The sequence below is a fragment of the Phyllostomus discolor genome, chromosome 1, assembly GCF_004126475.2.
Source record: "Phyllostomus discolor isolate MPI-MPIP mPhyDis1 chromosome 1, mPhyDis1.pri.v3, whole genome shotgun sequence".
NCBI lineage: Eukaryota > Metazoa > Chordata > Mammalia > Chiroptera > Phyllostomidae > Phyllostomus > Phyllostomus discolor.
In genome coordinates this window covers 154,509,102-154,532,469 of record NC_040903.2, presented here as the reverse complement: position 1 = coordinate 154,532,469, position 23,368 = coordinate 154,509,102, and the positions used below count along the sequence as shown (strand labels likewise).

Genomic DNA, 23,368 nt, shown 5'->3' with positions numbered 1-23,368 from the left:
TACAGCTGTGTCAGTGCCTTCCACTGGCAGTCCCTGGGGCCACCTTCCTGAGGCCCCGGGCCACTCCAGGCTGCTGTGTCTGCAGCTGGAGCCTCTCCTGCGCCTTCTCTGCTAATGGTTTGTGTGGCCTTTTTCCTAAGTGATAATCTATCTGCATGTGCCTCACTCTCCCTGCCGCCAGCCCCTCCTTGCCACTGCAGGCCTCCGTGCTCCCACCTCCCTCACCTGCCCTTCCTGCTGGCCACGGCCATGCCCCAGGCCGGCGCTGTCTGGTGCAGCTCCTTCCAGCGACGTCGGTATTCACCCTCCGTGGCCCAGTGTGGTAGCCCTTGGTCAGGTGTGGCTATTGAGCATTTGAAATGCAGCTAGTGCAGCTGAGGAACTAATTTTTAAAATTTTACTTAGTTTCAATTATTTAAATGTAAACAGCTGCATGTAGCTAGTGGCTACCACATTGGCCAAAGTCAAGGCTGTCCCATCCCTCTCTCCTCAGATCTCCCCACTTCCCTCTTAGGCCTGATTTGGACCACTTAGCCTAGCCCTGTCCTGTGACCTCTCTCTGTTGACAGTAGCTTCAGAGGAGGCTGGGGCAGGGCATCACCCATCTGCTCCGTCCAGTCTGTGTGTCCTCCATTCTCTGACTCACCCCTTGTGCCTCCCGCCCCCTCTGCTGGCCTCTGCCTGGTCCCTGGACTTGCAGGCATGGCCTCCCTTTGCCAGCCCAGCCAGCGCCCTTCAGGGCTCACAGCATGTCCAGCTTAGCTCGCTGCCTCCGGCCCTCCGCTCCAGGGTGACCTGGAGGACTATTGAGGACTCCAGGTGGGCAGGGCCCTGGATTCCCGTCCCCACCTTTTTCTCAATCCACGAGTGTACCTTCCTTTCCTGGGTCCCCAGGCTTTCAGCTCTTCAGTTGCCACACTTCTGCCCACCCTCACCCCGTTCAGAAGCTGGGCTCACTGGGAAATTGCTCCCGCAGCATCTGTAGAACTTCCTCAAGAAGTGAAATCCCCAGGTCCACTTTGAAGGAGAAGAAGGGGTCATTAAGGTCCGGAGCAGGTGTCCTCTGGAAGGGGGGCGTATCCACAAGGTCCTCCTGGGAGCATTCGTGGAGGGGGCCCGCCAGGGAGCATGCTGAGGGCAGGGTCACGGAGTAGGCTGCGGTGTAGGCAGGTGAGGGCTCCAGGATGTTGGGGCAGCTGGAGCTCTCTCGGTAGAGGCGCGGGGGCTTGGGAGGGGCCAGAAGTGTGGCCCTCGGCTGCTCGTCCCCCCACAAAGGCAGGCGCCGGCCATCCGGCCTCCCTCGAAGCTCCCGGACAACCTCTCTATTGCTGTACTCCTCATGGTCCCCGCCAGCCATGCTGGCCTGGCTCAGCACGCTGCCCTGCCGCCGGAGTCGCCGAGGCCGGCCCAGGCTCAGCCGCTTGAAGAAGGAGGCGTTGCGGAAGGAGCCTTTTCGCCAGGTCTCCATGGACCTAGGTTGCCAGCAGACCTTAGAAGTCCACTTCAAGAGTGGCAGGGAGCATCCGGTCCCTGCAGATCAGTGAAGGGCAAGGAGCGGGAGACAGCCCCCGGGGGCTTTCCGCAGAGGTTGCCCGCTTTCCGCCCAGCACAGACCTCAGGCCAGCATCCTGGGCGGTGAGACCAGGTCCCAGGAAGAGTAGAGCAGAGCGCTGTGAGTTCCTGGTGTCCAGAGTTTCCTGGAGGGACGGGACGGCCCGGTTACCTGATAGGGCAGTGGAAAAACCCAAGGCGAAGCAGCAGCCCTTACTGGAGCCGGAGTGAGAGCTGCTCCAGGGGTGTCAGAGACGGGTCTTCTCAGGCCGGCAGGAGCGGCTTGTGCTTCTTCCCTCACTCCCTGGCCCCTGGCTCTCCTCTCCGCCGAGGCGCCCTGCCTGCGATCAGTGCCCGGCTGGTTGTGCTGGTGTGTGGCGTGGAGGTGTGTTGTTCTCAGCTGACTCAGTCAGGTGGGAAGCCGGGGTTTCATGCTCTGAGGTGATTGCAGCATCCGCATGCAGGGGTTGGAGCAGCCGTGGCCAACACCCCAGGGCCACCAGGGAGCTTAAGATTCCTCTGGGGGCTGGTCTGGGGCCAGCCCTGCTTTCTATGTCACCACGCTGTCTCCTTTTGCCCCACCGCCGGGGGCCCTAGCAGGTGGCCCAGCCCCCAGTGTGTCTGGGAGGGAGGAGTTCAGGGAGGGTGGCAGTTAATTGAAAGGCAGGCGTGTGGAACGATTGTTAGGGAAGGAAGAGACCTGTTGCTGGTGTGGGTGACTCAGCCTTGGGGCCTAGTGACAGGCCTTCATTAGCAGAGCCCACAGGTATGGGGGGAAGGAGGCAGAGGGTGTGTTAACAGGGAGCAGCCCCATGCCAGTAAAGGGCCGGCTCTTTCCAGGGCTGGGCTCAGGGTATGCTAGGGTGACTCTGGGTTTTCTCAGCAGAGCAGTATTCCCTTGGGGGGAGGAGAATTGCCCTCCCCTTGGCCTGGCACTCCGTCTGGCTGCTGTACCCAGCCCTGGGTTCAGGACCTCATTCCGTCCTCATTCTTCTGCATTTACCTGATGGCCTCAGGGCAGGGGAGAACAGCTGAGGGACAGGGTCCTGCTGCCTCCTACCCGGAGCCCGTCCTTCCCTGTGGGCTGCCCTGGCCTCACTTGAGGCCCCTCCTCTGTGGAGGGGGCTGGGCCACATGGACTGCCTTGAATGGTCAGCGCTCTGGCCTGGCTGGGGGGGGTGGCCCACGTGAGGGGAGCAGGGCGGGGCGGTTGGGAGGAGCAGGGGGATTTGGGCTGAATAACACTTCCTGGCTCTGTACACCTCTTCCTCCAAACCAGTTGGCCAGGGCCTGGCACCTTGACCCCAGCCACTCCCTTCTTATTCTCTGGGTCACTGACCACCACCATTTCCTCCTGACTTACTCCATGAGAGTGCACCAGTTCGGCATGCCACAGGACAGGGCTCCCCACCTTTGCCTGCTCTGCAGCCCCAGTCTGGCTCGCTTCTGCGCCCCACTGCCCACAGTTCCAGCTGCCTCAAGGGAGGAAGTGATTTCATTCCCACTGCAGACCTTATCAGGGTGTGGGGTTGGCCACTCAGGGCTCGTGGCACTGTACAGCTGCCTCTCCACCCCTCAGCCTAGGCCCATTGAGGTGGTTGTTTATTATTCTTTTGATTATTAAAATGCAGCAGTCTTTAATCCCCTGCACTCTGCTGGCAAGATCATAAAAGAAAAAGCTACAGCCCTACCCTCCAGGAACCCTGGTGTGTATTTTTAGGAGGCAAGCCAGCCTTCTGCTTGTTTCTCTCTCAGGGTGGGGCCGGTTGAGACTGTCTGGGGTAGGGCTTCCTTCTGCGTCCTCAACAGGAGCCAGACCACAGGAGCATGGGCAGCTGCGACGGAGCAGTGCTGCCACCTCTGCCTGGCAGCAGAGTGGGCTTCCCAACCGCTGACAACGTCCCCTCGCTGGCAGCCTGTGAGCAGCAGAGCAGTGGGGCAGAGGGCTGAGAGGACACGAAGGGGGATGCGGGCCTGGCTAGAGCATGAGGAAGCAGATGACCTGGGAAAGATGAACCAGAGCTGACCACAGACAAGAAAGGCCTGAGGGGGACAGTGGGGGCGGTCACTGGTGGACGTGGGTTGAGGAGCCCGCCTGGAGGCCAAAGGCTTGGAAGAAACAGGGATGGACTGGGATTACAGGCTGCTTCAGGCTCCTCCCCTTCCTGGGCATCAGTCTTCCTAGACTCTTGACTGGAGCTCTGCTGAGGCTCTGTCCTCTGACCCCTCCCTGTCCCTCCTCTGTCTCCCAGGGCTCAGTGGTGTCCGAGAGGGACTACGAAAGCCTCGTCATGATGCGCATGCGCCAAGCAGCTGAGCGGCAGCAGCTGATTGCCCAAATACAGCGGGAGGACAAGGTGGGGCAGCCCACGTAGCTCCCGTCTTGCCACCCCCAAACTGTTTTCTTAACCCTCACCAATAAACTTTTTTTTTAAGTCTGCCTCTATTGCTTACATAGGGGTGCAGGGTGCTAGCCTGTCCAACTGTGGCCCTGGTTGCTGGGCTCTGCCTCAGGCTGCCCAGGCTGGCGCTCCTTCCCCAGCGGTAGACAGACGTTCAGGAAGGCACTGCATTTGGTGAGAGTCCCTGCACGTGCAGAGCTTAGGATCAGCACTCATCATGGCCCTTTATTGGCTTGAACTAGCTACATAGTCCTGGGGCCATTGCTCCTGGCCAAGGACAGCCTGGCTCTTGCCAGCCCCTCAGCCCACCCTCCAGGGCCCTCAAGTCAGGCCCGAAGGTGGAGGGGAAGTCGGGAGCACCAGGGAGAGGGGCGTGCTCTCCCTGCCCCCTGCTGAGGCAGGTTTCAAAGAAGGTCATTCACTGCTCAGTGATGCTGCGGCCAGGAACACTGACGATTTGTGAAGAGAGAGGCAGGGCTGTGAGTGAGGTGGGGGTTGGGATTGGGGCCCCTGGCAACCAAAGAAGGGGTGCCCTGTGCGCTCCTCAGTTTGAGTCACTCCTTGTGCAGGCACCACACCAGCGTCTGGCCCACGCCGGTCATGCTCAGCACACGGAAGCCCCTGCGTTCCAGCTTGTCCAGGACTATCCGAGGGGGGTCGTTGACATAGTACTCCTGGCTGTGAACGGAAGGAGGGGGCAGTGTGAGAGGGTGCGTGGTTGCTGGTGTCTCCCAGGCTAAGTGTGCGTTCCTTGGTCCCTCCCCTGCCAAGCACTTTCTGTGCACCATTCCCTTTATTCCTCTCAACAACCTGAGGAGGCTCATTGATTGTTCTCACTTTGTAAGTGAGAGAACTTAGAGGGCTTAAGTGGCTCTCCTGATGCCGTGAGACAGTGGAGCCCGTGCTCGTCGGAAGACAGCCCCACCTGCCCTCACCTGCCACACTGTTCAGGAAGAACCAGCTGCTCTCCCCAGGGTCCTCACCCAGGCCTCCAGCCCTCCTGCTGCCTGGACTGTCCCACAGACCTGGGATAACAGCGTGGCCCTAATAGTTCCTGGCTCTGGGTGCCTCTCCCTGGCACAGAGAATGCTTGCCTTTTCTTCTTTCAGGGTGAATGAATTCTAAAGCACCAGCAAGTAGATAAGGGGCTCAAGCCCCAAGCTGGGCATCTCCAGACAAATGCCTCGTGGCAAAGGGATAAGGTTGGCTTCGCCCTCCAACCCTGACCCAAGGGGCTGGCACCAGCTCTCCTCCCCTTTGCTGCCCCCTTTGAACTGGGACTCACTCTGGGGACCTGTCTAAGGAGTTCCAGCTTGTGGAGCCAGGGTTCTCCATGCCAGCGGGGCATGCAGTGGGGAGGGGCAGAAAAGGAAACAGCTCTCTCTCACTGTTTAGACTTGGAACTGGGGAGAAGGATGCCAAGGGAAGTGGCCATGCCCCCAGGCACCTGGTTGAGCTGGAAGTAGGACCCCAGCTGCCTGCTCCGTTCCTAGGGCTTAGCTTTGTTAATCAGATGGCTCTTCAAGACAAACCTTTCTCTGTGCCTGTCTTTGCCTTGATAAGGTCCAGCTTGAAAGGGGGTGGTAGGGCAAGGAACAGTGCACTTATGTTGATCTGGGCAAGGAACAGTCCACTTACATTGAACTATCTCCAGGAAACTGGACTCTGTCCTGGGACTTTGCCCTTGGCTCTCTTGTGAAGGGAGGGCCAGTGGGAAAGCCTTCAGAGCAAGCCGGGGGCAGGGGCGGGGGGCTGTGAGGCTAGAGACCAGCCAAGACCAGACAGCCCTGCAAGAGTGCAGAGCCCCCAGAGGCAGGCAGAGGGGCTCTGAGTGTGGGTGGTGTTGCCCTGGGTTCGGCGGTGTGTGAAGGGAGCAGGGACTGGTCTGGGGGCCAGTGAGAAGATATTTAGGAATGCCACTACTTACAAGTTGTTTCCCAGGACGGCCCTTCTTGAGGCCCCCAGATGCTGCATCAGCTCTGGATCTGAATGTTCATCACCCACTAAAGTGGGGCCCACCTCCTGCAAGGTAAGCAACAGTGGATGCTTGGCTGGCTGCCAGTTAGAGGTAGAAGGTCTTGACTCTCCTTCCTTCGTTGCCTGCTGGCACTGAGCTTCAGGTAAAGTCTGGAGGGGTTGGTGAGGGAACTTGAGGACTGAGAACAAGCTGGCAAAGGGTGAGGCTGGTCAATGACCCAGACAAGCAATGGGAGGCTTCTCTAGCCCTTCCAAGCTGAGCTGGGTAGTGCCTGAACGGACACCTTCATGCCAGGCACCACCCACCACCTGATTGGTATTATCAGAACCAGCTGGAGAACAGAACTCCTGTCCACACAAAAACTTGTATGATAATGTTTGTAACTACGTTATTCATAATTAGCAAAAAGTTTTTCAGCTGCTGAGTGGATAAATAAAATGCAGTAGAGACATATGATGTAATCTTATTTGCAATAGAAAGAAATGAGTACTGATGCCTCCCGCAGTACAGATGAACCTTGAAAACCTTATGTAAATGAAAGACACCAGGTACAGGACCACATACTATGACAGAAAGTAGATGGGTGGTTACCTGGGGCTGGGGGGCAGGGGTAATGAAGAGTGACTGCTAAGGTGATAGGAATGTCCCAAAATTTATTAGGATGATGGTTGCAAAACTCTTCAGTATGCTAAAAGAAAGTCACAAAACCATCGAGTTGTAAAATTGGTGACTTCTATGGTATGTGTATTATATAGCAATAAAGCTGATATATTTTTTAAAAGTCACCCGAGGACCACTGAATTCCCGCACCCCAGGCTTACAGTGTTTGGGGAGGGGCCCAAGAGTCCACCGGACTGGTTCTCAAACCACTGCCCTAGGGCATGGCCCAGACCGCTACTGTCACGTGGTGAGTACGCCCTTTCCTTCACCCCCAGGAGGCTGCTTACCCTCCGATGAATCACTCGGGCGCTGGGAGTGAGAAGGGGCAGAGGAGCGACCTGCTGTCCAGCTGGGGACCAAGTCATATCACTGTGCACCCAAACAGGGACCCTTGGGGCAACCAGGAAACTGCGTCCAGAGAAGGGAAGCAACTTTTGAATCCTGAATAGTGTTCTTCCCACCTCTAACCTCATGGGCAACGGCCTCTCCTTCCTTTCTTCGTGAGCAGGAAGGTCTTTCTTTTCCTTTCCTAAGGCGCCAGGGACAGCCCTCCCTGGACGCGCTTAAGGGTGCTGCTAGCGGCTGTGGGTGGGCCAGGAACTTGGAATGGGTGTTTTAGCCTCTTAGCACGTCCTTTTCTTTTTCAAACCTCTTTCCCTCAGGAAAGGGGTTCCCTCAGAGGTTTTGCACTCCTCCCGCCCCCCGCCCCCGCGAAGAAGGCTCTGTGTAGGGCAGTGGGGGTTGCACGTGTAAGGTCAGGGTTTCCCGCGGACAGGTAGGAAAGCAGCCGCGAGCGCCCGGAGCTCGCTGGGTCGCTGGGACGCATGAACCTGGCCTCCTTCGCAGCCCCGAAGGCGGAGGGAGAGCCAGAGTCCCAGGAGCCAGGCAGAGTCCGATCCCCAGCCTTCCTGCCCGCGGCCGGGGGTGGGGCGGGCGTGTCCCGGACGGCTTCGCAGACCAGCACCCCAGACGCTGCCCGGGAGGGAGGCGCCAACGTGCGGCTGCAGCCCCGGAAGCCCAGGCCCGGCCCCAACTCCACTGGTCAGGCGGGGCTACTCACCATGCGGATCTGGGTGCTGATGAGCACGTAGGGCATGGTGCGCGCGTCAAGGCTAGGCTCCCAACGTGGGCTTTGGGCTTGACACCGACGCCAACCCTTGGGCTCCCACCACCCGGAGTCCCGTTACTCCGGTTCCGGCCTCTGGCGATGCCCACCCCCCAGTGCGCCTGGTCGGACCGTAGCGGCGTCCAATCAGGAGCGGGCGCCCGTGACGCGCCCCCGGCACCCGGGATTCAGGGCCCGCCCCTACCTCGGGGCCGGGCACACAGGTGGTGCGAGTTGTGGGGGGCTGCTTCTGTACTCGGGGCCTGGAAGCCAGAGTGACCCGCCAGACTCCCTTTCTCCCGTGGGCCAAGGCACCAAGCGCAAATGTCGACTTTGCACCCTCTTACTGCAACACTCAGTAACAGGTTCTAAAGTCCGATTGGTCTCCTCACGCCCTCCCTCACCACGGTCCTGGTGAAGCCTCCCAAGATCCAGCCCATAGCACCCAGGGACGCCTGTAAAGGTTTTAGTGGATCCCACTTCCCGTCCTCAAGACTCGTTCTCCAGAGACTCCTTCAGCGGAGTAAGAAAGGGGTAAGAGGTTGTGGTTACAGCTGAAGTACCACCTGGCGAGCGCCGCGCGCAATTCCTAGCACGGCGTGGGGGGGGGGGGGGTATCCGTAAACTTGTACAGGAACTGAGCGATTGGCTGGGTGCCAAGCCTGGAGGGACTTGAACCAACAGAATTTGGCCCTCATTTTGGAGAGTTTCCCTCGAAGCTGGAGAGACGTGGCACAAGCGGAGATCACAAGGCAACACTTGGGGCAAAATAAACAACTTCTCCTGCACTAGTCACCCAGGAAAGGGCAGCGAGTTCACCTCGGTGCATCCACGCCCTCATCTGGCTGTAGCAAAATCCGACAACTCAACATTCTTGACCTTATTGTTATTGGTTTTTTGTTTTTTAAATCCTCACCCAATGATATATTTTTTAATTGATTTTAGTGGTTGCCTCCTGTACACGCCCGATCGGGAATTAAACCCGCAACCTAGGCATGTACCCTGACCAGGTGTATGGAAGATGCTCCAACCAACTAAGCAACCCTGCCAGGGCATGATTGGTTTTTTAAAAAATAAAGCAAAACTAAACTGTAACTTACCAGCCCGCGATTGAAAAATCTTGACTTCACTGAAGGGCTCTTACGGGTTATGCTCTGTCTCCAGCACTTTGACAGATGTGAAGAGAGCTGTAAGGGCGACAGGAGGTTGTATTTCTACAGCATCCTTTGTGAGCTAATTCATTTTCTGTACTCCCTCCCCTTCCCCCCAGGCTTAACAATTCAGCTAGAGAGAGGAGACAGAGACGTATTCATGATTAACAAAGGGTTCTTTGTCTTTTTAAATATATTTTATTGATTATGCTATTATAGTTGTCCGGTCCCTCCCCCCTTATTCCCCTCTGCCCTGCACACCCCCTCCCACCCACATGCCCCCCCCTTTAGTTCATGTCCATGGGTCATACATATAAGATCTTTGGCTTCTACATTTCCTATACTATTCTTAACCTCCCCCTGTCTATTTTCTACCTACCATCTATGCTACTTGTTCTCTGTACCTTTTCCGCTCTCTCTTCCTCTCACTCCCCTGTGGCTAACCCTCCATGTGATCTTCATTTCTGTGGTTCTGTTCCTGTTCTAGTTGTTTGCTTTTGTTTTTGTTTTAGGTGTGGTTGTTACTAACTGTGAGTTTGCTGTCATTTTACTGCTCATATTTTTTATCTTCTTTTTCTTAGATAAGTCCCTTTAAGATTTCATAAAATAAGGGCTTGGTGATGATGAACTCCTTTAACTTGACCTTATCTGAGAAGCACTTTATCTGCCCTTCCATTCTAAATCTTAGCTTTTCTGGGTAGAGCAATCTTGGATGTAGGTCCTTGCCTTTCATGACTTGGAAGACTTCTTTCCAGCTCCTTCTTGCCTGCAACGTCTCTTTTGAGAAATCAGCTGACAGTTTGATGGGAACTCCTTTGTAGGTAGCTTCTGCTTTTCTCTTGCTGCTTCTAGGATTCTCTCCTTATCTTTAATCTTGGCTAATGTAATTATGATGTGCCTTGGTGTGTTCCTCCTTGGGTCCAACTTCCTTGGGACTCTCTGAGCTTCCTGGACTTCCTGGAAGTCTATTTCTTTTGCCATATTGGGGAAGTTCTCCTTCACTATTTGTTCAAATAAGTTAAAATTTGTTGCTCTTCCTCTTCTCCTTCTGCTACCCTTCTGTTTCAGATGTGGGAATGTTTAAAGATGTTCTAGAGGTTCCTAAGCCTCTCCTCGTTTTTTGTTTTTGTTTTTGTTTTTTTGAATTCTTGTTTCTTCATTCTCTTCTGGTTGAATGTTTCTTTGTTTCTTTCTTTCATCTGGTCCACACCATTGATCTGAGTCCTGGTTTCCTTCCCGTCACTGTTGGTTCCCTGTGCATTTTTCTTTATTTCACTTAGTATAGCCTTCATTTTTTCTCTAATTTTTGACTATATTCAACCAATTCTGTGAGCATCCTGATTACCAGTGTTTTGAACTATGCATCTAATAGGTTGGCTATCTCTTTGTTGCTTAGTTGTATTTTTTCTGGAACTTTGATCTATTCTTTCATTTGTGCCATTTTTTTTTTTTTTTTGTCTTGAGGTGCCTGTTACATAGTGAGGGGTGGAACCTTAGGTGTTCACCAGGGTGGGGCAACCCACGTCACTGGGTTGTGATGCTATATGTGGGACAGGGGTCCGAGAGGGAACAATGGCGCTTCCTCTGCTCTCTGCTGGATTTTAGTCACTTCCCCTACTTCCCATAAGCAAATTGGGCCTTTCTGGTGCTGATTCCTGGGTGGGTGGGCTTGCGTATGTTCTAGGACCCTATGGGTCTCTTCAACAAATTCTCCTGTAAGGCTGGGAGTTTCTCTTGCTGCTTCCTCAACCTCCACCAGTGTTTTCAATCAGAGGCTTTGAGGCTTTATTTCTCCAAGCTGGGACCCTGGGTTGCACGGTCTGTCTCATGCCCCAGTTGTTCCTCCTGGTTTATCTGCCTGCTAATGTGGGACTACCCAGTCCGCCAGCCGCTGCCTTGTCACAAGTCCTCTCCACCCCACTGCCCATCTCCACCCCTCCTACTGGTCTGGATGAATATTTCTTCTTTAACTCCTTGGTTTTGAGACTTCCATACAGTTCGATTTTCTGTCAGTTCTGGTTGTTTTTTGTTTTTAAATTGTTGTTGTCCTTCTTTTGGTTGTGCGAGGAGGCACAGGGTATCTACCTACACCTCCATCTTGGCCAGAAGTAACAAAGGATTTGTTAAACTGACAAAGGATGAATGCCCAGAGCATATGAAGAACTACAAATCAATGAGAAAAAAATAAATCAATAGAAGAAACATGGGCAAATGACTAGAATAGGCACTTTTCAAAAGAGGGAATGAAAATGGCCAATAAACATATAGCATGATGTTCAAGATCATTAGAAATCCCAGAAATGAAAACTAAGCTACATTTTTAATCATAGTGAGATACTGTTTTAATGACTTGCAAAAAAAAAAGTAAACATCAAGTATTGGTGAAGATAATTGGCGAATATATCTAACAACTGAAACACTACTGTTGGGAATGCAAATTATGGTTGATGCAATTACCTTGCACCTTGGGAAAACAATTTGGCATGATTTGGTAAAGCCGAAGACATGCATTCCCTGTGAACCAGCCCATCCTCTCCTACATAAACCTCAGGAAAACTCAACTGGGTACAAGAATATTTATAACAGCACCCTGACCGGTGTGGCTCAGTTGGTGGGGTGTCCTCCGGCAAAGTGAAAGGAAGGTTGCCTGTTTGATTCCTGATCAGGATTGATCAATGTTTCTCTCCCCCTCTTTCTCCCTCCCTTTTCCTCTCCCAAACAAACCAACCAACCAGAGGTGGCTAAATTATAAAGAAAATTAAGGGAATAAGGCCCTGGCTGGTGTGGCTCAGTGGATTGAAAATTAAGGGAATGATAAATGTAAATTCAGTGTAGATGTTATCTTGGAGAGCAAGGAAAGGGATGGGATGGAGAAAGACATGTATTATAAATATTCTTTTGTAGCTATTAAATAATTTATAAGAATAATTTTAAAATAACATTTTTTAAAGTGTCAAGTTCCATAGAGCAGCAATTTTTAACCAGTGTGCCTCAAGAATTTTTGAAACATGTAATACCTGACTATTTAGTCAGGGGTGCTGACCTCTTTTACCTGAGACTGTCAGATTTAAAAATGACAACAGCCAGCACAACCATAGCCGTCTGGTGTGCATGCCCTGTCTTGGCCATAAATATACAGGTCCTATAATTGAGTTGCACTTTATTGGTCATGCACATAAGGTTGTGCCTGTTGGTTAATTCTTGGGACTCGAAATCCTTACACACAAGTATAGGCACCTAATATTTTAAAAACTCACTTTGGAGCAAAAAGGGTAGATAATTACTATTCACATTATTTTTGTAAATCAATCAAAATTATACCTTTTATTTGTCAGGTTGGCAAAAAATATGTTTTTGTGTGCTGCAGAATTTTAATAACTATATGTGTCATGAGATGGAAAAGGTTGAAAATCGCTGCCTTGGACTGGTGGCTGGACCCGTGTCTAACCCTAAGGCAGCGCATTTCAGCCTTTTCCATCTCGCCACACGTGTAAACCAATCACTAAAATTCTGTGGGACACTAAAAAACATATTTTTTGCCAATCTGACAAAAAATAGTTATAATTTTGTTTTAGTTATAGTAACTATACTATAGTAACTATAGTATTTTATAATAGTTATAGTTGTAATAACCAGGTGGCTATTGTGTTGGCTGTTGTCATGTTTAACTTTTTATTACTATTATTTAACGTTGACACTCTTACAGATGTCCCCGTTTTCCTGCCCTTTGCCTCCCTCCCCCAGCCTTCACCACAGCACTGTCTGCGTGTTCACATATGTTCTTTGGCCAATCTTGTCACCTTCTTTTATTCAGATCTGTTGTCATTTTTTCTATTTGGCAATCTAAGGGAAAGAGGTCAGGGCCTCTGACTGAATAGTCAGATATTGCATGTTTTAAAAATTCTTCCGCCACAACGGTTGAAAATTGCTGTCCCAAGGCATTTGATCATGTCACCTCACTTGGAAGAGCCAGGCAAATGAGGGTGTCGTGTTCCGGTCAGAGAGCAGAACAGGAGTTGGGGGTCTGCTCTGCGTTCCTTCTCAGGCTGCGCTGTGGAGAAGTGGGGAGGCGACGGAAGGGCGCTGCTTCTCTCAGGCTGCCAGGGCTTGATTACGTTTGCAAACTGGTCTGCAGATGCAGCTGAAGATAGAGAGCTTCATCCAGGATCTCCCACCCGCCGCTGACTCCCCTGGCAGCCTCTCGCCCCGCCAGATAACATCTTTAATATCCGGGGGGAAATGAATTCCCTCGCCGCGTCAGCCCATCTGGCCTCGCCTCTTGGTCATAGTCTATTTATCTGGCAGATCTTCCTCCCCTGCAAACAGGAGAAATTGTTCTTCCACAACTCAGCTTTTCATCGTGAAAGCATCCTCCAAGTGGCAGGGCCTGATGTTGATCATTCCTTCTTTCCTTCCTCCGTTCAGCTTTTGTGGACGGCTTCTAGCGCTGTGTTAGGCACAGGGGACCCGGAGGCATGGACTGCGTCCTGGAGCAGTGAGTGGTCGGGGTAAGGGGTGGGGGTGGGGGGACACTCAAGTGAAACAGGGGTAACAGAGCTTCAGAAGCAAGGGAAGATAAAAAGATTAATTCTACGAGAGGAAATGAAGTTTTATTCCCTCCAAAACTAAGTTAACATTTTTTTTATTACAGAAGAAAAATTTACACACACTTAGTTCAGAAAAAAATAAGGGAAAAGGATATTACAAACATTCTTTTAATATGAAAACACTTAACCTAAAAATAAAAGGCCAAAGTGAGAGGCAACAGGCGATCACTGAGGTCAGAAAGAAGAGCTACCGGGGAAGCTCTGATTCAGGCAGAAGCCCGGACAGCGTTCTGAGGAGGAGGCCACAAAGGCGAGGGGTATTTATGAGAAAGGGAAGGGGAACGATGACCATATTTTGCCGTGTATAATGAGCACCCATATTTTTGGCCCAAATTTTAGTAAAAAAAACCTTCTATTTTAATTTTTTAATTCAATTATTTATTTATTTATATTAGAAACAACTGATTATTATATTCCAGGCTTTACATACAGATATCATTATTGCTTTCTAGAGTTATACTTTTAACACATAAGCATAAATAAAACAATTAAAAACATTTATATAGATACAGATTTAGTACTACCATGTATAATGATCATCCTTATTTTTCCCTCAAAAAATTGGGCAAAATGTGTGCATTATACATGGCAAAATATAGTATATCAATACCATAGGAAGGCATTTCTTTTTCTTCTCTCTCTTTTAATCCTCACTAAGGACATGCTTGTTGAGCTTAGAGAGAGGGGAAGGGAGGGAGAGAGAAATGTTGGTTGATTTCCTCTCGTATGTACTCCGATGGGGACCAAACCCATAGCCTAGGCATGTGTCCTGACGGGGAATAGAACCTGCAAACTTTGGTATGCAGGCTGGTACTCCAACTAACTGAGCCGCACTGGCCAGCACTAAAAAGACATTTCTATTGGTGCAGATAAGAATTAGTAGCTCTAATTCTAAATGATTCTAAAAAAATTAATATATTTCCAGTCCATACTCAACAGTCCAGTAAGCAGAATATTTGCTTTCTCGTTATCTTTGCAAAAAGTTCTTCAGTCTGACAATATTGCTTTAGGCCCAGTCTAAAGATTAATTTTTTCTGTTTAACATTCCAAAGGTTTGAGGTAAAGACGTGCCTTGGAAAGGCAGCTTGGGCTCCATTTATATTATTTTAAAGTGGCTCCATTTATAGCTCTGGCTGGGTGGCTCAGTTGCTAGCAGTGTTCCCATGACATACACCAGAAGGTGGTGGGTTCTCTGGGCACCTGCGGGAGGCAACCACATCCATGTCCTCTCTCTTCCTCTCGCTGTAAAGTCAGTGAGTACATCCTCTGGTGAGGATTACAATAAAAATAAATAAAGTGGCTCCATTTATGTTATTTTTGGCACATTGCAACATTATTTACAACAACTAAGATATGGAAAACATTCTTAATGTCCACTGAGGATGACTGGAGGAAGATGTGGGACGTACATACAATGGAATACTACTCAGCTGTAAAAAGACGAAATATTGCCACTTGTGACAAAATGGGTGGATCTTGGCAGTATTACGCTATGTGAAACAAGTCAAAAGGAAAAGGACAAAAACCTAGGACTTCACTCATATGTGGAATATAAAACAAAAAGTAACAGACCAACAAAACAAAGTCGAATTCGTAGATACATGTAGCAGAACGGTGTTACCACAGTGGAAAGAGGATGGGGAGGGCACGAAGTGGGTTATGCGGGTCAAGTATGTGGATGGTGACAGGGTGAAACTAGACTTTCAGTGGGGAACGCACAATGCGGTATACAGATGTCGAATTATAATCTTGTACACCGGTAAATTATATAATGTTATCAACTAATGTTACCCCAATAAGTTTAATAGAAAATAAAAACTTAAAAACCATTCTTTTTGGAGACTTCCAGTCAAGATGGTGGCATAGGCAGACATGGCTTGCCTCTTCACACAACCGCATCAAAATAACTAATATATAAGCCCTAGCTGGCGTAGCTCAGTGGACTGAGCACGGGCTGGGAACCAAAGTGTCCCAGGTTCGATTCCCAGCCAGGGTACATGCCTGGGTTGCAGGCCATAACCCCCAGCAACCACACATTGATGTTTCTCTCTCTCTCTCTCTATCTCCCTCCCTTCCCTCTCTAAAAATAAGTAAATAAAATCTTAAAAAAATAACTAATATATAGAACAACCATCACTCAGAACCATCAGAAATTGAGTTGAATGGAAGTCTGACAACTATGGAATTAAAGAAACCACACCCATCCAAACTGCAAGGAGGGTACAGACACGGAACGGGCTGGTTGCTCACGCACGTGTGATGGATAGAAATTTGGAAGAGACATCTCAGGAGTGAGAAGACCCAGCCCCATACCAGACCCCCCAGCCCAGGGTTCCAGTGCCAGGAAGATAAGTCCCCACAACTTCTGACTGCAAAAACCAGCAAGGATTGAGTTGGTGGAAGAAACTTCTGCAGCCCCAAGCAGTTCCTCTTCGAGAACCCATCCACAGAGGCGCCTACTCAGACTCACTCCCTCTGAGCTCCAGCACCAGGGGAGCAGCTTGAAAGGCACCAGTGCCATACAGGGAGGAACTGAAGTGTCTGGCATCAAGGCGAGCAGAGGCCATTGTCCTTTTTCTAAACCCTTCCCCTACATAGCAGGCAAGCTGGTGCCACATCTGAGATGCTATCAACCTTCCTAACACTGTTTGACCTGCCTTGGAGATCCCTAGAGACTCCACCCACCCAACTAATATGCCTACCCAAGCTGCTTTTCTGTATGAAATATAAATGGTTGGTCTTGGCTCCTGATTCACAACTTCCTAAATCCTATCAAACAAGCCACAGCTGGCCTCAGTGAGCCCCAGGCCAGACACCAGCAGCAGCCAGGCTAGATTCACAGCTTGGCTGCACCTGGGAATCTCCAAGCCCAGCACAAGTAGTAGCCATCTCAGATTGCTTTATAGCTCAGGCAGGGTGCAATGGGAAAAACACAGGTGGGAGCTGACCTTGGTCTGCACCACCCAGGGAAAGACCAGGGCCTGTGCACCCAGTGGATACCTACAGACCATGTCAGAGTACCACCACCCTGCTCCTGCACAGCCGATCCTCCACGGAGGACAGAGGTTGGTGATCAGTGGTTACAGCCAGTCCTTGAAGCTGACGGGCCTGGGTAAATCCTTCCCATTGATCTTCCAACAGCAACCAAGGTTCAACTACAAGAGGAGGGTGTACTCAGCCCACACGAAGGGTGCACCTTGAGTACCCAGCTTGGGTGACAGGGGAGGCTGTGTCACTGGACCCTACAGGACACCTACTACATTAGGCCACACTACCAAGACACAAGAGTCAAAGCAGCCCTACCGAATACACAGAAACAAACACAGGGAGGTTGCCTAAATGAGACAAAGAAACATGGCACACATGAAAAAACAGATAAAAACTCCAGAAAAGGAACTAAATGAAATGGAGGTAAGCAATCTATTAGATTCAAAGTTCAAAACACTGGTTATAAGGATGCTCAGGGAACTTAGTGAGGACCTCGACAGCATAAAAAAAGATCTAGTCAGAAACGAAGGACACACTAGTTGAAATAAAGAACAATTTACAGGGAAACAATAGAGTGGAAGAAGCTGAAAACCAAATCAACGATTTGGAATACAAGGAAGCAGAAAAACAACCAATCAGAACAAGAAGAAGAAAAAAGAATCCAAAATAATGAGGATAGTGTAAGCAGCCTCTAGAACAACTTTAAGAGGTCCAACATTTGCATCACTGGAGTGCCAGAAAGAGAAAAGAAAGAGCAAGAAATTGGAAATCTATTTGAAAAAACAGTGGTCCTGGCTGATGTTGCTCAGTGGGTTGAGTGCTGGCCTGTGAACCAAAGGGTTGCTGGTCCAATTCCCAGTCAGGGCACATGCCTGGGTTGTGGGCCAGATCCCCAGTTAGGTGTGTGGGAGAGGTAACCAATTGATGGCTTTCCTCTCTCTCTAGAAATAAATAAATAAAATCCTAAAAAAAAAGAAAAAAAAACAGTAAAAGAAAACTTCCCTAATTTGGTGAAAGAAATAGACATGCAAGTCCAGGAAGCAGAGAAAGTCCCAAACAAGATGGATGTGAAGAGGCCCACTCCAAGACACATCATAATTAAAATGCCAAGGGTTAAAGGTAAACAGAGACTCTTAAGAGCAGCAAGAGAAAAGAAGTTAGTTAACTAGAGGGGAGTTCCCATAAAACTGTCAGCTGATTTCTCAAGAGAAACTTTGCTGGCTAGAAGGGATTGGCAAGAAATATTCAAAGTCATGAAATGTGGGGACTTGCAGCCATGATTGCTCTACCCAGCAAAGCTATCATTTAGAATGGAAAGGCTGATGAAGAGCTTCCCAGATAAGAAACTAAAGGAGTTCATCATCACCAAACCATTGTTATATGAAATGTTAAAGGGGTTTATTTAAGAAAAAGAAGATAAAAACTGTGAACAACAAAATGGCAAAAAAAAAGTACCTATCAATAATTGAATCTAAAAAGCAAACCAAGCAAACAAGAAGAAAAAAGAATCATAGATACGAAGAGTGTTTGACTGTTGCCAGGCAGGAGGGGGTTATGGGGGAATGGGTGAGGTGAAGGGATTAAGAAGTGCACATAGGTAGTTACAGAATAGCCATGGGGATGTAAAGTACAGTACAGGAAATGGAGTAGCCAAAGAACTTACATGCATGACCCATGGGCATGAACAATGGTGAGGGGAATGCCTGAGGGAGTGGATGTGCCGGGTGGAGGGGGGCAAAGGAGGAAAAATCAGGACAGCTGCAATAGCCATAATCAATAAAATATAATTGAAAAAACCCTTCTTTTCTCACCACCAAGACAATTATAGTTAATTCCCTAGTGTATTTCATGAGGTACCAATTGAAATCAATCCTTAAGAATGAATAGCAACTATTGAAGTTCTATTCCTTAAGCTGTGGGGCGAATACATTGCTGTTTCTAAGTTATTATTTACAATGTACATATACATTAAATGTACTAATATGTAAAATATCTCATAATTAAAAGGTAAGTTACTATAACATCTAATAAAAATTTTGAGGAGGGTTGCAGGTTTTACCCCCAGTTTCGACTCAAACAGGAAGCAACCCATTGATGTTTCTGGCCCATACCCATGTTTCTCTCTCCCTCTCCTTCCTTTTCTTCTCTCTCTAAAATGAATAAACATATCCTTGGGTGAGGATTAAAAAAATTGGAGGAGGACATCTAAATATTTTGGCTGTCACTAAACTAAATTTTAACTCTTAGGAAATGCTGACAATTATAGTCCATAAAATCCAGTATTTTTAGTTTCTAAAATTCCAAGAAGTTACATGAAATCACGAATAAAAAGAAATAAAAGAATCTATGGGCTGAGGGTGGTCTGCAGAATAACACCGATTATTGTTGTGGAAAATCCATCCACACATGGGGAGATAATGAAGCACAAACTTTATTACCTGGGGGCCCAGAGGGGGTGGTTAACATCCAAATCCTCTGAGCACCGACCCTCACTCTCCCGGGGTTTAAATAGTCCTGGGCTCCCTACCTACGTGGGGAAGCAAGGTTACAGAAGCTGAATACGGAAGTTAGGTCCAGCTACCTTATATGGGAGACAAAGGGAAAACGCAGAAGGAATTTGCAGAAGCTACAGAGCACAGGAGCTTATCATGGGAGTCTGTGTACCTTGAGTAACTGGCCGTTGCTTTGGTTATGACTTGTCAGCTTCTACAGTCCTGTGTGAAATCTTGCAAGTGTTACAGTTACAGAGCATAAGAAACTTTTGGAGTTTTCTTTTCCTGCCACATTCCCCCCTTTGATGCTATAAGGTGTTTCATCCCTTTTAGCATCACTAATACCTGGCTATAAGGCTGAGGTCTTACAGCCTTAAGAGGGTTACAACTGCTGATACTGGTGTTGGTACCACCGGAGGGCTAGCACTGTGGCAGCTGCCCTATGAGTCACTGTAGCCCTAGGTGTAGGACTAAGGTCCGGAGGATGCAGGGTCCTATATGCCTGACACCTCCGGGTCTGGTACTTCATGGTCTTGGATGTTACTCTAGTCTAGTATACCTCCCCAAGTGTAGAGGGATTGCTGTGACTGAATGCAACCCGATGGCATGTCAGTGGAGGAGGTAAAAGCTGACCCTGGGAGATAGTAAGAGACCACTTTACCGCTGAGCATAATCCTATGCCTGGGGGTATTACATTTGCAGGCTGGGGCTGAGACAGGGGCCGCATTTGTTAAGCGAAGCATACAATAAACCCAAATGCAGAGACCAAAAAGAGATAAACTATTCCTAGGGTGATCCGCTCCACAGGATTCTATTCTGCAGGGGTCACAGTCACTAGTTTAATTCCCAGTACTCCTGTGAAGGTGCCAATTAAAGTCAGGTATCCTGTGGAACAATGGTCCATTCTTTGGTGTCTTTTTTTACTGACTGGCGTTCTCCGGTGCCTCAGCGTGGGTATTCTAGGTGCAGGCCTAGTCCTCGGGTCTTTGGGATCTGCTGTTGTCTTGGCCCAGCTGTAGTAGATCCAAGGGGTGACTCCTGCAGCAGTAAGTTTGTCCAGGGCAGTCCAGTTTTCTGGTCTGCACACTTGGTGACTTTTCTGCCCTTAACCATATAGCTGCTTCCATCCATGTAGTGGGTGACATCAACATCAGGTTGAGCCAGGGGCTGGTCTTGAAGGTCTGGCTGGCTGGCATGGACCTCTTTAGTTACTCTAAGACAGTCATGGTCCAGCTCTTTAAGTTCTGCCGGTAAGTAGGTGGCTGGATTGACTTGTTTCATGGTCTTAATATGCACCCTTGGGTTTCCTTGGAGGATGCCCTGGTATTGAGTCAGTCTGGGGTTCGACAGCCACTTATGCCCCTTGCAAGAGGAGTATGGCAGCAGTGACTGCCCTCAGATGAGGTGGCCAGCCGGTGGCACCAGCAGATGTCCAACTGCTTAGACAGGTGAGCCAACGGGTGTTGCCATGGTCTGACAGGCTGGGTCAGGACCCAAGGGCTATCTTGTCTCTCATGTGGGTGTACAGATTAAAAGGCCGCCCCGGCTTTGACAGTCCAAGGGCAGGAACATTACTGAGGTACTCCTTAATATTTTGGAAGGCTTTTTCTTAATGTCCGGACCCTTCAAAGCCTGGTAGTAGGGCCGAGTTCCACAGCCGCAGGGTGCAGGCTGGCTTTCCCTCAGGAGAACGAGCATTTTCATCAGAAATCAGACAAGGTTCTGGAGAGTGTTGGCAACTCTGCCATTTTCTGTCCTCGCCCCTGATCACACTGTGAGTATTTCCGGCAAGCCTGGTTGCTGAGCTCTGCACCTGGTGACATTGCCGGAGTGCCAGGGGAGCTTGCAGGCCACTGGGGCAGGCGAACCCGATAGAGCACCGTGAAGGGCCATGACAGAGGACTGCGCAGACAGCTGTAGGGGGCACTTCAGCAGCGTGTGCGTTCCCTCCTGGCACCGTTCCAGGGATGGGCTGCCAGGAGGAGGTTGTCCATGTACTGCAGAATCGTTAGGTCCATCCCCCCTTAGCGAGGGATCTCCTGCTAGGGCTTCTCAAACAGGGCTGGGGAGTTCTTAAACCCCTGGGGCAGTCTAGTTCAGGTTAACTGAGTCTTGACCGCTGTGTGCGGAAAATGGGTTGGCTGGAAGGTGCCACAGGAATGCAGGAGAAGGCATCCTTCAGATTAAGGCAGGTAAACCACGTTGCTGTTGGGGGAAGCTGGCTCGGGAGGGTGCACGGGTTCGGGACCACTGGGTGGAGGCTGTTGGCTGCTTCGTAGACAGCCCACAGATCCTGGACAGGCCAGTACCCGCTCCCATCTGGCTGTCATCATGGGCCTGGGCAGGTGTGGCCCCATGTTATGGAACCAATTTTCTCCAAGCTCCCACTCGGGGGACCTGCCTCCCTGTCACATCCTGGGCAGGGGAGTCTTTTTTATCTCCCTGGCCCAGAGCATGGCCACAGCCATTTAGCATATCCAAGTGACCAGCTGAAGGCTATAGGCATGTTAAATGACCATGCCATGGGTCATATTTTGCTCTGTGTGTCCCTTCTCCAACTTATACCTGTGGGGAAGGGGTGAAGACATCCCAAAATTTCCTGGGCACCTTGAATTCTGGACTCCGTCCCAAATGCCCATTTGGGGTTCCCCCCCCTTGGCTGCAACTTGTAACAGTTTTTCATTTTAGATATATACCCACATTAAATTCTTTTAAAGGACAATGGACGAAGGTCTCATCATCTTGTAACTGTTTCCGGCTAGAAATGGATGTTGTTTTACCTACTCATAGGTCTGGGGTGCCACGGAGGGAGTCCTGCCTGTAAAGGGAAGGCCTTACAGAATCCTGGTCAGTTGGCTATTACCAGGAAGTCGCAGGCTCAAAGGCTGCCATTACTGGACCGTTGGCATCCTGGTTATATTCTGGGGGTGACAGATTTGAAAAGAGTTGGAAGGCACAATTAAATCATAACCATTAAATGACAAAGGCAGGGGCTTAGGTATGGCTTATCTGGAGGAAGGTGTACAAGGCATGCTACACCTATCCAAAGCTTTTGTGGTCCATTATACTTTACTCAGGCTGAAGGGAATATATTATGATTTCCCTCCTTTCAGATATCTAAACCTTTCCTGTTCAAGCCACTAAGACAGAACAGGAAAAATCAGTTTTAAAGTGAAGCCCACAGATCGCCCAAACTGCTTACTAACCCAACCACTTAGTTTAGCCAAACCATTGAGCTCCAGGGGGCGACGATGAAAATGGGCTCCTTAAGTAAGGCCTATATTGCAACCAACCAATCAGGCAATGAAGTCATAGGCATACGTCCTATGAAAACAGAAGAACACACAGGTTAATTCACACAATAGTCCCCAAACCAGTCTCCATGCCTGTGAGACTGTCTTTGGGAAGGCATTCAGTTGCAAGTTCCTTTTTGCAATGACATTCAGCAATGGCAATTTGACAGGTCCTTCATACCTGTAAATTGTACATTTTGATGATATTATAAAACCAGTTTTATCCTTCAAATGAAAACAAACTTTTAAGACAGCTGCATTATTCTGGTGTTTAATACTGAGCACAGTGATTTTCCTTGAATTATAATTTTTCTCCTTAAGATCACCCTCACTGTTATTAAAGGGACTACTTTGAGTTCTGTTTTTTATTTTGACTGTTCGTTTGCATAAACACACCAAGAGCAGCCTGAATTACTTATGATTTCTGATTCTGCTTTGCTGGAACTCACACAGGGAACCTTCAGATTGACTTTTCAGTCCGCCCCTTAGGGCACAGAAGCAGAGCCATACATCCGCCATCTGGCTTCGCCTGTACCAGTTGTTTCACTCACATTCTTGAATTTTTCATTGTGCTTACAGGTTCCTTTTTGGCCATCTTTCATGAAAGCAACCTTCGTTCCTTCCCTGGAAAGACTGCCATGAACTGCAAAACCAACCAAAGTGTCAGGCTTTTCTCGTGGGCATACTCTCGCTTCACAAGTCAATCCCAGTTCCTCAGGGCTTTCTGGTGATGACCAGAACCCATACATTGCCTCCTTCAGGTGTGACGTTCCAGTCAAAGTCTTGGTTAACAAAAATATTATTAACTACTGGTCTTATGCAAAGAAACCTTATGTTTTCACTTACTCCTTCAGAATGCCAAATTCTGGAGGGATCAGGTAGGGAGAAAAATACAAAGCATGAAGGAAAATCTTTTCCCTTCTGATATTTACCAGGCTTCTCAAAACCTTTACTTCTACAGACTTATCTAACATTTATAACCCTTTTATTTTCATATATTTTCTGATATCTATTAAGAGTGTATTTCTATGCCTTATATGTTTTATTATTAACTTCCATTTATCTTTACAGTTTCCCACAGACCTTCTTCATTTATATATATAAATTATTTACTTTTCTACAGAGTGTGAAGTTTTAACCT

The 23,368-nt window shown here is 49.1% G+C and overlaps 3 protein-coding genes across 4 annotated transcripts in view; 1 reads left to right on the top strand and 2 right to left on the bottom strand.

The window, feature by feature from the left end:
- DNAJC17 (DnaJ heat shock protein family (Hsp40) member C17) overlaps positions 1 to 3,989 on the top strand; it is a 29,006-nt gene extending 25,017 nt beyond the window's left edge. Inside the window, exon 11 of one of the 2 annotated variants that reach the window (XM_028506897.2) lies at positions 3,804 to 3,989. In XM_028506897.2, the coding sequence (XP_028362698.1) occupies positions 3,804 to 3,926 (123 nt within the window). In that variant the 3' untranslated portion in view covers positions 3,927 to 3,989. Of the gene's footprint in view, positions 1 to 2,922; positions 3,157 to 3,803 lie in introns of those variants that run through there. The other variant, XM_036031820.1, reaches the window with a different exon arrangement.
- On the bottom strand, positions 395 to 5,975 carry C1H15orf62 (chromosome 1 C15orf62 homolog). The gene is made up of 2 exons (XM_036031831.1): positions 5,881 to 5,975; positions 395 to 4,631 (listed from the first exon to the last, which is right to left on the bottom strand). The coding sequence occupies exon 2, from the start codon at positions 1,466 to 1,468 to the stop codon at positions 941 to 943; it is 528 nt and encodes a 175-aa protein (XP_035887724.1). The 5' UTR covers positions 1,469 to 4,631; positions 5,881 to 5,975; the 3' UTR covers positions 395 to 940.
- Positions 395 to 8,024, bottom strand: GCHFR (GTP cyclohydrolase I feedback regulator). Its single transcript, XM_028506899.2, has 3 exons — positions 7,652 to 8,024; positions 5,881 to 5,975; positions 395 to 4,631 (listed from the first exon to the last, which is right to left on the bottom strand). The coding sequence occupies exons 1-3, from the start codon at positions 7,685 to 7,687 to the stop codon at positions 4,508 to 4,510; spliced, it is 255 nt and encodes an 84-aa protein (XP_028362700.1). The 5' UTR covers positions 7,688 to 8,024; the 3' UTR covers positions 395 to 4,507.
- Positions 8,025 to 23,368: the final 15,344 nt, after the last annotated feature.

Bases quoted from the DNA above. Each gene is read 5' to 3' on its own strand.
- C1H15orf62 (XM_036031831.1), bottom strand. From the start codon at position 1,468: ATGGAGACCTGGCGAAAAGGCTCCTTCCGCAACGCCTCCTTCTTCAAG.
- GCHFR (XM_028506899.2), bottom strand. From the start codon at position 7,687: ATGCCCTACGTGCTCATCAGCACCCAGATCCGCATG. The intron at 5,976-7,651 runs GTGAGTAGCCCC...CTTACCTTGCAG, and splicing joins TCAGCACCCAGATCCGCATG to GAGGTGGGCCCCACTTTAGT. The intron at 4,632-5,880 runs GTAAGTAGTGGC...TTCCGTTCACAG, and splicing joins GCCGTCCTGGGAAACAACTT to CCAGGAGTACTATGTCAACG.